Source organism: Lycium barbarum, chromosome 1, assembly GCF_019175385.1.
Source record: "Lycium barbarum isolate Lr01 chromosome 1, ASM1917538v2, whole genome shotgun sequence".
In the NCBI taxonomy this organism is placed as follows: Eukaryota; Viridiplantae; Streptophyta; class Magnoliopsida; order Solanales; family Solanaceae; genus Lycium; species Lycium barbarum.
Window position 1 is genome coordinate 66,676,495 of NC_083337.1, and position 13,799 is coordinate 66,690,293.

The following is a 13,799-nucleotide window of genomic DNA, read 5'->3' on the forward strand; positions in this document are numbered from 1 at the left end:
CCATTCCTATGCCATGAAATATATGTATGTATGTTGTAGTATGTGTGAATGAATGAAAAGCATGAAAACTTTGTGTGTTGGAATGAGAGTGGGTTGGCCGAATGTGTGCATGAATTGTAGGTTCAAGTATGGCTTGAATTCATGTTGTAATTTAGTTGTAGTATGGTGGAAATTGTATTAGAAATGAAAGTGGAATGAATTAGTGAAAATTGGAAAATATAGGAGGTGGCCGTGTGGTATTGTTATATGGTGATGGAGTATGAATTTGATCTTGTTTGTATGCTAAGTGTGTTATGGTGAAGTGAATGGAAAAACAACAATCTTTATTGTCATGGCAAAATGGTTATCAAGTTGTTGTAGGAAAACATGCAACTTTGTTATGATTTATGTAAAAATGGAAATGCAAGTATCAAGAGGCAAATCATGATTATTGTTGATGAATTTGGAAGATGGAAATATATAATGAACTTGTAGGTTGAAGGTTAGGAAAAATTGGAAAAGTAGTGGCTTAATGGAAAGTTTGAATGTTTGCATATCTTATGAATATTGTGTGAAAATGGTATGGATGCCTCCGATGTATGTTGTAATGATTTTGATGGATGATGAATATGAAAATAACAAGTTTGGTTTGGAAATGTAAGTTGGAAACGAAAGATGTTTCGTTATGTCGAAAGATGGCTAGTGATGCCATAGTGTATGTTTTAATGTCTGTTATTGTTTTGATGTTGTCTCTGGGTTGTTGTGTTGATGAATTGAGCCGAGCTAAGTCTCGGGGATGTCTTATATACAGAGGAAATGCTGCTGAAATTTCGGTAGGCAAGTATGTGTTAAGTTGAATTATTGACAAGTTTGAAACTAACAAATGGTAAACTTGACCATTTCTAGATTTTGGACGAAATTGAAGTCGACGCCAAGCGAGCGTAAGGCGCTATCGAGGTATGTGAAGCATTTCCCTTTGTTCCTAGGCATGTTCTGGATGTGATAGGCTCGGCCGCGAGCCTTAAGTACGACTCCGTTCCCCGGAATTCGAGACGGAAAACCGCTCCAATTCCTTCAATCCAATTGAAGCTATTTTCTTACAATTGCCTTTAAAATGAATTTTTGTATGAAACTTCCCTAAACGGAGTCGGAACACTTCCAAACGATTACGGATGACCTCATAAGGTCTATTGTCGGTAAATTACATATGTTGCCTCGAGTTGGTCCGAGGCGGGCCCACAAGGCCCGATATCTTCTGTAATACTTTAAATACTTCCATTTTGTCCGATTTTCTCAGAAAATAATTGAACTATTATTTTGATTGTGATACAACTATTTTTATGAAATTCTTACAAAATGACTTCTGAACATCTGAGAATTCGATTCTGATAATGATCTGTCGTGCCTTCCCAAGTAGGATGTAGGCGCGTACTATGCATACTATCTGGATACTCTGATTTTGGCTCGCCATTTGGCACCCTTCAGTCTGATTGAGTCGGTATGTGAGTCTGTATGTATGTGGTTTCTCATGGATCTGTTCGTCGCTGTCTCAATGCATTCCTTCACTGCGTCCCGGGCCAGGTTCTGTTATCGTGCATATTCCTCTGCATTGTTCACCGCGTCCCTCGGTGTGCGGGCCGGGATCTGTTATATCTGTATGATTATGATATTATGATCTGCGTATGGGGATGGCGGCCGGGATGGCATATGATATGATCTGATCTGATCTGATTCTGTCTGTCCACCGCGTCCCGTACTAAGAGGGCCGGGTTCTGTTACCGCGCCCCCAGACAGGGTCGGAATCTGTATGTCTGTATGCATGTGCCATCAGTATTTATATAAGCACATGCCTCTGTATGATTCTGTATGATTCTGTATGGTTCAGTATGACTCTGCACTACTCTGCATGTATAATTCTGTCTGTCCGTCTGAATTACGACTATGTCTGTATGTCCGTATGGCTTCTGATTCTATATGTCCGTATGGATTCTGATTCTGTATGTCCGTATGGATTCTGATTCTGTATGTCCGTATGGATTCTGATTCTGCTCGTCTGTCCGGATTATGATTCCGTCGGTCTGTCCGAACCATGATTCTGTTTATTTGTATGGACCACGATTCTGTATGTCTGTCTGGATCATGACTCTGCCCGTCTGTCTGATGTATGGTTCTGTCTATTATATTTCTGTGACTCTGGTTCGGACTATGATTGTATCTGTTATGTTTCTGCTTTACATGCTCGGTACATTTTTCGTACTGACCCCCGTTCTTCGGGGGCTGTGCTACATGCCCGCTGGTACAGACGCACCAGGGGATACGCCGCCAACGTAGGTTTCTAACTCTGCTATTCGAAGAGCTCCTTTGATCCGGAGCGTACACTTTTGGTATATATCTTCTGTTTTTCGTATGTTCTGTATGTGTGGAAATTCTGGGTACGGCGGGGCCCTGTCCCGTCATCTGATTCTGTATGTCTGTAGAGGCCTGTAGATAGATGTGTGGGTTACGGGTTTCGTCTGTATGTTAGCCTTATCGGCTTATCTGTAAATGTCTGCATGTTCAGGTATATATATATGTTTGCGCGCGTGTCGTATCTGTATCGGCCTACTTCTGTAACATCTGTTTGAAAGAAAAAATAATAAAAAAAAGATGTATGATACGAAGTTCGGTCAGATAGGTATGTACGGGTACCCAGTTAGGGTACCAATCGCGGCCCACGGGGTTGGGTCGTGACAAAAGTGGTATCAGAGCGGTTAGTCATCGGTATGTCTACAGGCCGTGTCTAGTAGAGTCTTGTTTATCGATGTGTTGTGCACCACATCTATAAATAGGAAGCTACAGGGCATTTAGGATGTTACCCTTCTTTGGATTCTTAGATCGTGCGATAAAGCTGTATGATTAGGATGATTCTCCCCTACGAATTGTTGTATCTACAGCGAGGCTCCAAAAGAGCAGAAGTGTCGGTATTTGGGGAAAATGTTTCTGACCCTCTTCCTGCAGGTGATTGTAGGCTGATAAAGAATGATGAGGAGCGCTTCAGATGATGGGGATGGGGGCGCTAAGAAGGCCCCTAGGACGTCACCAGGACCGAGTAGGCATATCCCCAGCTACTCGATTGAGACAGAGCCTTCGGAGGATCCAGAGACAATTCCTTTAGAGTTTTTGATCCCCAGAGCAGAGGCTCCCAAGGAAGACAGTTATGATACCGACCCCTCGGAGGACCCAGCGACGATACCTCCAGAGTTTCTTACTCCCAGGGAGGAGGATAGCCCCGATGCTGAGCCACTAGAGCATTCCTCTGGGACGCCGGAGGAGGCGGTTCCCGAGGGCGTGCCAGCAGCTCCTGTAGTGGAGCAGTATGTTAGACAGGCCTCCCTGGAGAGTGTCACGCCCTACCCCAGCCCTTTGTCCTGGCCGTCGGTGAACCAGGAATTGCCGGGCTACTTATACTCCTCCGATTCAGATGCAGGTAATAGTGGGGGCCAGACAGACGACGATGATAAGGGACACAGTTCCCACGGCAGCTCCCCAGGTTAGACCCGAGTTTGATCAGTTATGAGTACATAAGTTTCCTAGAATTTTCGATGTGTGTATGATATCTGTAAAATGTTGTTCAATGACGACGACGGAAATTTAAAAGGATTAGAGACTTAGTGACCAAAGGTAAGGGCGACTGAGATGTCCCCACCGTCAGTGTGAGTCTAGAAATCCCGGATGAAAGTAAACGGGAAAGTGCCTCCGATGCCGTTTGAGTTGGGCACGTGTGGTAAGTGTCGACAACGTTATAATTCTTATTTGATGTTATCAGCCCCATGTGGCTGCGATACGATATGATATGATATGTATGTGTGTATATATGTGTTGGCCCTGTGCGGCATGGTTGGTATTTCTGGTGTACAGGTTTTGGATAGTAAGAAAAACAGAGGAACCTCTGCCCAAATTTTTCCAGAAATATGGAGGAAAACATGTAGATTAAGTACAAAAAGGTCCCGCGATACTTGTCGGACTTTAGTTTTCTTCTGTCGGTGGCCGGAGAACACCTTGCGGTGACATTTTATCAGATTCCACCGACCATTTGGAGGCGGAATTCGTGGGACGAAGACTTAAATCCGTGGGTTACCCGTAATCATATGTATATGTGTATGACAGTGAATGTTTAAGATTCAGAAATGCGACATGGTAATTTTACGACTTAGCCGGGGGTGGGACCCGCTACAAAATCTTTTCGAAAATTTGCTAAGACCCCGATTTGCCCTAAAATTACGTGACAAAGGTCGTGCGGGGCAATCGACGAAATTATATTAGCCCTAACGCGTCAAAATGCATGAAAGTTTCGGAGTTATGCGTGCTCAAGCCAGAGCAATTCTGGGATGGGTGACCCCCTGGGAAGTAATGCAAAGTTTTGCACAAGTGTAAGTATGATAGATATAAATGGAAATTTGGGGTAACCAAAAGGAAAATAGAATGTGTGGAGTAATTAGTGCCCTTACAGGGGTCGCGCAGAACGAGGCGGACTAAATGGGCAAAAAGAAAAAGGTACAACACCGCTCGGGAAATTGAGTGAATTCGAATAACAGTCAGAGACGCTCGCCAGTAAGATATTAGTAAATATATCTGTATGTGTGTATGTGTATGTGTATGATTTTGTTTGGTGCCCATATGGGTCAAGAGCCGAGTTCCGGCAAGTAACGTTGTGATAGACGAAAGGTTTTACTAAACCGAATACATGAAACGAAGTGGGGGTGAGGACACAAATGCTGTCAAGGACTAGAAAAACCCCTATTCCATTATAACTCAGTCTGGTATGACGATGTCTGAAAAAGAAAATGAGTATGGATGGTAGGAAAGATGAAGGATAAGAAGCGTGAATAAGCGGAATCTCTGAAAGAGTCGATAAGCGACACGCGAAACGATTTGTATGACAACTTGGCTAACAAGTTTACCAATAAGGGAATTTTTTCATAAATCACTGGAGCCTTACTAAGAGTGATCTGATTCGGATTCAGATTCTATCTGTTATACTTCTGCACTCCCGATTCTGATAAGGCTCTGCCTATTACGCCTCTGTATTTTTGAACTCGATTATGTTTCCGTCTGATAAATCTTTGTATGTCCGATTCTGAATACGTTCCTGGTTGGCATACCTCTGTACGATTGACTCTGATTACGAATCTGTCTGACACACCTCTGTATGTCTGACTCTGGATATGAATCCGTCTGATATGCCTCTGTACGTCTGATTTTGATCACGCGTCTGTCTGATACATCTCCGTATGACTGATTCTAATTACGACTCTGTCTGACACATTTCTGTCTGACTGACTTTGATCACGACTCTGTATGATACATTTCTGTACGTCTGCTTCTGATTTCGAACCTGTCTGATACCTCTCTGTACGTCTGACTCCGATCTCAGATTTGTCTGACATACTTCCGTACCTCTGATTTTGCCTATGAATCCGTCCGCCATAGTTTAATACGTCTGCCTCCGATTACGAATCCGTCCGATATGCTTCTACGCGTCCGGTCCTAGTTCCGAATCTGTTTGGTATGAAGTGTCTGGTATGAAGTAGGATTTCGATAATGTGGTACGAAACTCAGAAGTGTAACAAGAAGTGATGATTAATTATAACGTCTGAAAGGCATCCGTCTGTTACAAGAATATAGCTTATGGTTCGATGATTATGTGGGGTATGAGCAAATATATTATGAAGGCGTTTGAATCAGTGATGTGAAAAATTACCCCATAATGTTGGTGAAGAAGCCATGTCGGAAAGTCAACAAAGGATGACTATAAAGAGAACCCTCCCGAAGTAGTGTGACGCCCCATAAGGTCGATTTAACATTCGAGGACGAATGTTTTTATAGGGGGGGAGGATGTTACATCCGACATTTTTGCTTATTCGAAAATTCGAGATAATTTGACTTGTAATGAATAAGGCCACAATTGGACCTTAATTGGTGTGGATATATAGGTTATGAATATGATGGTGTGGAATTTCGAAAGGTGGCCAAGAGCAAAAATCGGAATTTTGGAAACTTGCTCCATAAATTACAAAATTAGCCAAGTGGGCTCAAAAGAAAATAAGAGAAAATGAGGCCCATTTGGGGAGAGGCCCAACCGGCCGTAAGTAAGTGCCAAGCCCATCATAAATTAATTAAGAGGTTAATTATTTATACATGGATAAGTGTCAAGAAGCTTCAAGAAAAAGGAATCAAGAACAAACAAAAAAAAAACCAAAGAGAGAGAGAGAGGGCATTTCGGGTTTAAGAGAAGAGAAAAGAAAAGTAAAGAAAAAAATCCCAAGCTTCAAATCTTGATGCAAAAATCTATAATTTTTTGAATTCTTACTAAGCACAAAGCCCTCTACAAAGTGGTATAAATATTGAGGCCAAAGGTGACCTTGGTGACAAGTGAAAAAAACTTGAAGAATAGGTAAGAATTTTACCATTCCTATGCCATGAAATATAAGTATGTATGTTGTAGTATGTGTGAATGAATGAAAAGCATGAAAACTTTGTGTTGGAATGAGAGTGGGTTGGCCGAATGTGTGCATGAATTGTAGGTTCAAGTATGGCTTGAATTCATGTTGTAATTTAGTTGTAGTATGGTGGAAATTGTATTAGAAATGAAAGTGGAATGAATTAGTAAAAATTGGAAAATATAGGAGGTGGCCGTGTGGTATTGTTATATGGTGATGGAGTATGAATTTGATCTTGTTTGTATGCTAAGTGTGTTATGGTGAAGTGAATGGAAAAACAACAATCTTTATTGTCATGGAAAAATGGTTATCAAGTTGTTGTAGGAAAACATGCAACCTTGTTATGATTTATGTAAAAATGGAAATGCAAGTATCAAGAGGCAAATCATGATTATTGTTGATGAATTTGGAAGATGGAAATATATAATGAACTTGTAGGTTGAAGGTTAGGAAAAATTGGAAAAGTAGTGGCTTAATGGAAAGTTTGAATGTTTGCATATCTTATGAATATTGTGTGAAAATGGTATGGATGCCTCCGATGTATGTTGTAATGATTTTGATGGATGATGAATATGAAAATAACAAGTTTGGTTTGGAAATGTAAGTTGGAAACGAAAGATGTTTCGTTATGTCGAAAGATGGCTAGTGATGCCATAGTGTATGTTTTAATGTCTGTTATTGTTTTGATGTTGTCTCTGGGTTGTTGTGTTGATGAATTGAGCCGAGCTAAGTCTCGGGGATGTCTTATATACAGAGGAAATGCTGCCGAAATTTCGGTAGGCAAGTATGTGTTAAGTTGAATTATTGAAAAGTTTGAAACTAACAAATGGTAAACTTGACCATTTCTAGATTTTTGACGAAATTGAAGTCGACGCCAAGCGAGCGTAAGGCGCTATCGAGGTATGTGAAGCATTTCCCTTTGTTCCTAGGCATGTTCTGGATGTGATAGGCTCGGCCGCGAGCCTTAAGTACGACTCCGTTCCCCGGAATTCGAGACGGAAAACCGCTCCAATTCCTTCAATCCAATTGAAGCTATTTTCTTACAACTGCCTTTAAAATGAATTTTTGTATGAAACTTCCCTAAACGGGGTCGGAACACTTCCAAACGATTACGGATGACCTCATAAGGTCTATTGTCGGTAAATTACATATGTTGCCTCGAGTTGGTCCGAGGCGGGCCCACAAGGCCCGATATCTTCTGTAATACTTTAAATACTTCCATTTTGTCCGATTTTCTCAGAAAACAATTGAACTATTATTTTGATTGTGATACAACTATTTTTATGAAATTCTTACAAAATGACTTCTGAACATCTGAGAATTCGATTCTGATAATGATCTGTCGTGCCTTCCCAAGTAGGATGTAGGCGCGTACTATGCATACTATCTGGATACTCTGATTTTGGCTCGCCATTTGGCACCCTTCAGTCTGATTGAGTCGGTATGTGAGTCTGTATGTACGTGGTTTCTCATGGATCTGTTCGTCGCTGTCTCAATGCATTCCTTCACTGCGTCCCGGGCCAGGTTCTGTTATCGTGCATATTCCTCTGCATTGTTCACCGCGTCCCTCGGTGTGCGGGCCGGGATATGTTATATCTGTATGATTATGATATTATGATCTGTGTATGGGGATGTCGGCCAGGATGGCATATGATATGATCTGATCTGATCTGATTCTGTCTGTCCACCGCGTCCCGTACTAAGAGGGCCGGGTTCTGTTACCGCGCCCCCAGACAGGGCCGGAATCTGTATATCTGTATGCATGTGCCATCAGTATTTATATAAGCACATGCCTCTGTATGATTCTGTATGATTCTGTATGGTTCAGTATGACTCTGCACTACTCTGCATGTATAATTCTGTCTGTCCGTCTGAATTACGACTATGTCTGTATGTCCGTATGGCTTCTGATTCTATATGTCCGTATGGATTCTGATTCTGTATGTCCGTATGGATTCTGATTCTGTATGTCCGTATGGATTCTGATTCTGCTCGTCTGTCCGGATTATGATTCCGTCGGTCTGTCCGAACCATGATTCTGTTTATTTGTATGCACCACGATTCTGTATGTCTGTCTGGATCATGACTCTACCCGTCTGTCTGATGTATGGTTCTGTCCGTTATATTTCTGTGACTCCGGTTCGGACTATGATTGTATCTGTTATGTTTCTGCTTTACATGCTCGGTACATTTTTCGTACTGACCCCCGTTCTTCGGGGGCTGCGCTACATGCCCGCAGGTACAGACGCACCAGGGGATACGCCGCCAACTTAGGTTTCTGACTCTGCTGTTCGAAGAGCTCCTTTGATCCGGAGCGTACACTTTTGGTATATATCTTCTGTTTTCCGTATGTTCTGTATGTGTGGAAATTCTGGGTACGGCGGGGCCCTGTCCCGTCATCTGATTCTGTATGTCTGTAGAGGCCTGTAGATAGATGTGTGGGTTACGGGTTTCGTCTGTATGTTAGCCTTATCGGCTTATCTGTAAATGTCTGCATGTTCAGGTATATATATATATATATGTTTGCGCGCGTGCCGTATCTGTATCGGCCTACTTCTGTAACATCTGTTTGAAAGAAAAAATAATAAAAAAAAAGATGTATGATACGAAATTCGGTCAGTTAGGTATGTACGGGTACCCAGTTAGGGTACCAGTCGCGGCCCACGGGGTTGGGTCGTGACACTTTGTGATCAAAACGCCACACCAGATGATGATGAATAAAGCAAAACAGATAGTTACAGTGGTTCAGGGTATGACCAGGTCAGGAAGGTGTTATGCCCCAGAAAAACCTGTGCTCGAAGCGCCACATCGCGAAAACCCTCGGACAAGACCAATCACCGAGGGCGAAGCTGAAAACTTCTAGATGCTAATGCTAGTCAAAGATTATTCGATTGTTGAGCACCTACATAAGACTCCTGCCTGGATATCGGTAATGTCCCTGCTACTCAATTCATCTCAACATCGATAATGTCCCTGGATATGTGAGCACATAGGCTATCATTTTCTGATGATGAATTACCAAAGGAAGGGAAGTCCCACAATAAAGCCCTGCACATAACAGTCAAGTGCCATGACAAGATTATTCCCTAAGTGCTAATTGGCAGAGGAGTTGGGTTGAATGTATGCCCTGTGACGACTATGAAACAACTCGGGTGTGATAGTGGCAAGATCCGCCAGAGTCGAACCAACGTAAAAGCTTATGATGGTGCGACCAGCGACTCAATTGGAGAAATAGATCTACACATACAAATGGGCCCCACAGAGTTTGTAGTGGAGTTCGTCATCATGGACATCAAAACAAGCTATAACCTGTTGATGGGCAGACCATGGTTGCACGCCGCTGGGGTTGTAGCATCTTCGTTACACCAGTCTCTCAAATTCATATGGGATGATCAAGAAGTCGTGATTCACGGCAAAAGAAGGGTCCACAACTATCCGAAAAACTCTGTACCAGTCATAGAGAAGTCACCAGTCGGTGCTGATTTTCACACCGTTTAACTAGCCGTGATAGATCGTAGAGGAGATGATGAAGATACCCGTATGCCACTGGTCTACAAAGTGGTTGCTACAACTATGATAAGGAGTGGGTTTGAGCCTGGGAAAGGTCTAGGAAAGAATTTACAAGGAATCAAAGAACTAGTGAGCATTAAAAATAGGAAGTATTGATTTGGGGTTGGATACGAGCCGTGTAAGGCAGAACGAGAAGAAGCAGAATGTGGACCAAGAGGCCGTATTGAAATGAGAAAGTCGTTCCCTCATCTATACCAGTCCTTCACAGCATGGCCATTGGGTCACAAGAGCGAGGATCTAGAAGAGGGTTTGATGACATTATTTTGGGAAGAAGAATGCGCAACCAGCATTGAAGAACGCTTTGAAGTATTAGAGATTTGCCATACTGAACCCGGAGAGACAACAAGTGGATGGACTTCTACCCCTTTGTTAACTCTGCGGTAGAAAGAATGCTCATTTTCAGAAAAATGGCAAAAGTCGTCTTTGAGGCCCTGCTCATTGCCTTTTCATGTTTTTTATTACGTGTTGTTAAATAACGAAAATGGCTCGATGTTTCATTCCGAGTCAGGACCACAGTTTGTATCACTCTTTTTAAATTTCAATGAAAAGGCCTCAAAGTTTATAATAAAGACAAAATCGTTTTATTATACCTATATAAATAGATATACATATGTGTGGGTACGATTATATATTAATACGCAGTTAAAATTGTTTTTACATGATTAATAACCGTGTTTTTTTTTTACAGTAATAATACAGAGCCACAAATAATGTAATGAAATGTTATAAAACAAGTAAAATGGACGACGAACAAAATGATGATCAAGAAGAAGGGATAACTGAGTCGGAAGGGTTGATAGATGTTGAAGAAGAATACGAGAACAGACCAACGCCAAACCTAGAGGAAACAGAGGCAGTTAATCTAGGCAATGAGGAGTTGATTTGGGAAACTAAAATAAGTGTGCATTTGACAGAAGTTAAGAAATAAGGGTATCAGAGTTTGCTGAAAGAATATGAAGATGTTTTCGTTTGGTCAGATGCTGATATGCCGAGTTTGAGTACGAACATTGTTGCCCATAGGTTGGCGATCCTTGAGGGATTTTCCCCAGTAAAACAAAAAATCAGGCACCCTAACGAATTAAAGAAGAAGTAGAAAACCAGATTCAGTCAGGAGTTGTTGAGGTGACACCGTACCCGACATAGTTAGCCAACATAGTCCCGGTACCAAAGAAAGATGGGGAAATAAGGATTTGTGTGGACTATCGTGATCTTAGTCGCGCTAGCCCAAAGGATAATTTCCCACTCCTGAACATTCACATACTCATCAATAACTGCGCTAAGCATAAGGTGTAATATTTTGTGGATTGTTACGCGGGCTATCATCAGAAACTGATGGATGAAGAAGATGCTCAAAAGATAGCATTCATCACCCCATGGGGTGTGTATTATTACCGGGTAATGCCTTTTGGACTCAAGAATTCCGGCGCTACTTACATGAGGGCGATGACCGCCATCTTTCATGATATGATGCATAGAGAGATTGAAGTGTATGTGGATTACGTCTTCATCAAATCCCGAGTGGGTAAGGACCACCTCGAACATTTAAGAAGATTCTTTGACAGGCTCCGCAAGTACGATTTGAAGTTGAATCCTGCAAAATGTGCATTTGGAGTGACTGCCGGAAAATTACTAGGATTCATAGTCAGTCGTTGTGGTATTGAGTTGGATCCTACAAAGATCAAAGGAATCCAAGAACTCCCACCGCCATGAATAAAGAAAGAGGTCATGAGTTTCTTAGGAAGGTTGAATTACATTGGATGTTTCATCGCCCAGTCCACGGTGATCATAGAGCCAATCCTCAAACTCCTCAAGAAAGATGCTCCAACTAAATGGATAGAGGACTATCACAAAGCCTTTGACACAATTAACAGATACCTGTCAAATCCACCTGTTTTGGTCCCGCCAAGGCCAGGAAGTCCTTTCCTATTATACATGTCAGTATCAGAAAATACTTTTGGAAGCATGTTGGCACAATATGAAGAAACCGGCAAGAAAGAGAGAGCCATCTATTACATCAGTAAGAAGTTCAAACCCTGCGAATCCAGATATTCCTTGGTGGAAAAGACGTGTTGCGCTCTAACCTGGGTATCTCAGAAGTTGAGACATTATATGGCTGCATACATAACCCATTTGATCTTAAGAATGGATCCACTAAGGTACATCTTTCGCCAGCCTATACCCATAGGGAAGTTGGCCAAATGCCAAATGCTGGTAAATGAGTTTGACATTCGATACGTCGCGCAAAAAGCAGTTAAAGGGAAAGGACTCCCAAACTTACTGGCGGGAAGTCCAGTAGATGACAATCCCGTACCCTTGTGGACTTACTTCCTGGATGAAGAAATAATGACAATTGAAGGCGAATAAAGTGATGATGAGTCAGGATGGAAAGTATACTTTGATGGAGCGATCAACTTTAAAGGATCAGGAATCGGAGCCGTCTTGGTTTCAGATTCGGGCCAATATTATCCGGTGGCAGCCAAATTGAGCTTCAATTGCACCAACAACATGACTGAATACGAAGCATGTATTTTGAGTCTACGTTTATCCCTCGACATGGATGTGAAAGAACTTCAGGTAATTGGTGACTCGGATTTGCTAATCCGTCAGGTTCGAGGAGAGTGGGCTACCAAAACTGAAAAGATCATACCATATGTTGGACTTGTGCAAAGAATGGCAGATCTGTTCCAAGAAGTCGTGTTCAAACACATACCAAGAACCCAGAATGCGTTTGCTGATGCGTTGGCAACAATCACATCTATGATTCAGCATCCTGACAGTAGATACATTGACCCTGTCAAAATTGAGATCAGAGATCAACCAGCCCACTGTGCTTTCGTAGAGGTGAAGGCTGATAGAAAACATTGGTACACTGACATCAAAGTGTACTTGGAGAAACGAGAATATCCCGAAGGAATCACCACCAACCAGAAGAAAACTATTAGCAAGTTGGCGAATGGTTTCTTCCTCAACAAGAATGTCCTGTACAAAAAGAACTCCAAATTTGGTATTGCTTAGATGTGTTGACTCTGACGAAGCTACAAGATTGATTAAAGAAGTGCATGCTGGAACTTGCGGACCTTACATGAATGGGTTCGTGCTAGCGAAGAAAATCTTAAGAACAGGTTATTAAAAGATGACCATGCAGAATGATTCTAGCAAATTCGTCCAAAAATATCACAAGTGTCAGATTTATGGAGATTTGTTAAAGGTTCCTCCAACAGAACTGAATGCTATGACGTCACCTTGGCCATTCGCTGCTTGGGGCATGGATGTCATAGGGCAAATTTTGCCAGCTGCATCAAACAAACACCATTTCATTTTGGTCGCCATAGACTACTTCACTAAGTGGGTGGAAGTAACATCTTATTCATCAGTAACAAAGAAAGTGGTCACAGATTTTGTGCGCAAAAAAATCATATGCCGATTTGGTATCCCAGAATCAATCATAACAGACAATGGGGCAAATTTGAATAGCCACTTAATGAAAGACATGTGCGCGCAGTTCCGAATCACTCATCGAAATTCAACCGCATACCGGCCACAAATGAATGGAGTTGTGGAAGCCGCCAAAAAAACATCAAGAAAATCCTCAGAAAGATGATTGATAACTACAAAGACTAGCATGAACAACTACCATATGCATTACCGGGATATCGCACCACTGCCAGAACTTCAACTGGGGCCACTTCGCACCAAACTGACAAGGTCCCTATATGGTGCGAAAAGTACTATCAGAAAGAGTCGTAGTACTTGCTGAAAGGGATGGTCAAG

At 42.0% G+C, this 13,799-nt stretch overlaps 1 protein-coding gene across 1 annotated transcript; it reads left to right on the top strand.

Annotated features, from left to right (window-relative positions):
* The first annotated feature begins 12,581 nt into the window (after window positions 1-12,581).
* Window positions 12,582-13,043, top strand: LOC132612082 (uncharacterized). The gene has a single exon (XM_060326426.1). It carries the CDS (start codon window positions 12,582-12,584, stop codon window positions 13,041-13,043), a length of 462 nt encoding a protein of 153 aa, XP_060182409.1.
* Window positions 13,044-13,799: the final 756 nt, after the last annotated feature.

What these genes read in the sequence shown, in the direction of transcription:
- LOC132612082 (XM_060326426.1), top strand. Translation starts at nt 12,582, where the DNA reads ATGGATGTGAAAGAACTTCAGGTAATTGGTGACTCGGATTTGCTAATC.